This window comes from Pygoscelis adeliae, unplaced genomic scaffold, assembly GCF_000699105.1.
Source record: "Pygoscelis adeliae isolate BGI_AS28 unplaced genomic scaffold, ASM69910v1 Scaffold632, whole genome shotgun sequence".
Lineage (NCBI taxonomy): Eukaryota > Metazoa > Chordata > Aves > Sphenisciformes > Spheniscidae > Pygoscelis > Pygoscelis adeliae.
In genome coordinates, this window is record NW_008824227.1 from 207261 (window position 1) to 207843 (window position 583).

The 583-nt window shown below is 66.6% G+C and overlaps 1 protein-coding gene across 1 annotated transcript in view; it reads left to right on the forward strand.

The window, feature by feature from the left end:
- The first annotated feature begins 35 nt into the window (after positions 1-35).
- The window catches only part of LOC103925996 (cytochrome P450 26A1), a 3203-nt gene continuing 2655 nt past the window's right edge, over positions 36-583 (forward strand). Inside the window, exons 1-2 of the mRNA XM_009334804.1 lie at positions 36-224; positions 410-583. The exon at positions 410-583 is cut by the window's right edge and continues 4 nt beyond it. Coding sequence (XP_009333079.1) covers positions 36-224; positions 410-583 — 363 coding nt within the window. The remainder of the gene's footprint in view (positions 225-409) is intronic.

Below are 583 nucleotides of genomic sequence, written 5' to 3' on the forward strand. Positions count from 1 at the left end.
CCCCCGGGGGGCCGGGCTGGCCTCGCTCCCCAGCCATGGGCTTCTCCGCCCTGGTCGCCAGCGCCCTGTGCGCCTTCCTGCTGCCCCTTCTACTCTTTCTGGCCGCCGTCAAGCTCTGGAACTTGTACTGCGTGAGCGGCCGCGACCCCAGCTGCCCGCTCCCGCTGCCCCCGGGCACCATGGGGCTCCCCTTCTTCGGGGAGACGCTGCAGATGGTGCTGCAGGTAAGGCGAGGCGATGCCGCGGGGAGTGGAGAAGCGCCCCGGCTCCTCCTCTGGCTGCAGGGGAGGGGGATAAGCAGCGGCTTCGCCGGGCTCCCGTGCCCAGGTGGGAAAGAGCTGCTCTCCCTGCCCCTTCCTCTTCTCCTTCTTTAAATTTACTTTATTATTTCCCCCCCTCCCCTGTCCAGAGGCGGAAATTCCTGCAGATGAAGCGCAGGAAATACGGCTTCATCTACAAGACTCATCTATTCGGGCGCCCCACGGTGCGGGTGATGGGCGCCGAGAACGTGCGGCACATCCTGCTGGGCGAGCACCGGCTCGTCTCCGTGCAGTGGCCGGCCTCGGTGCGCACCATCTTGGGC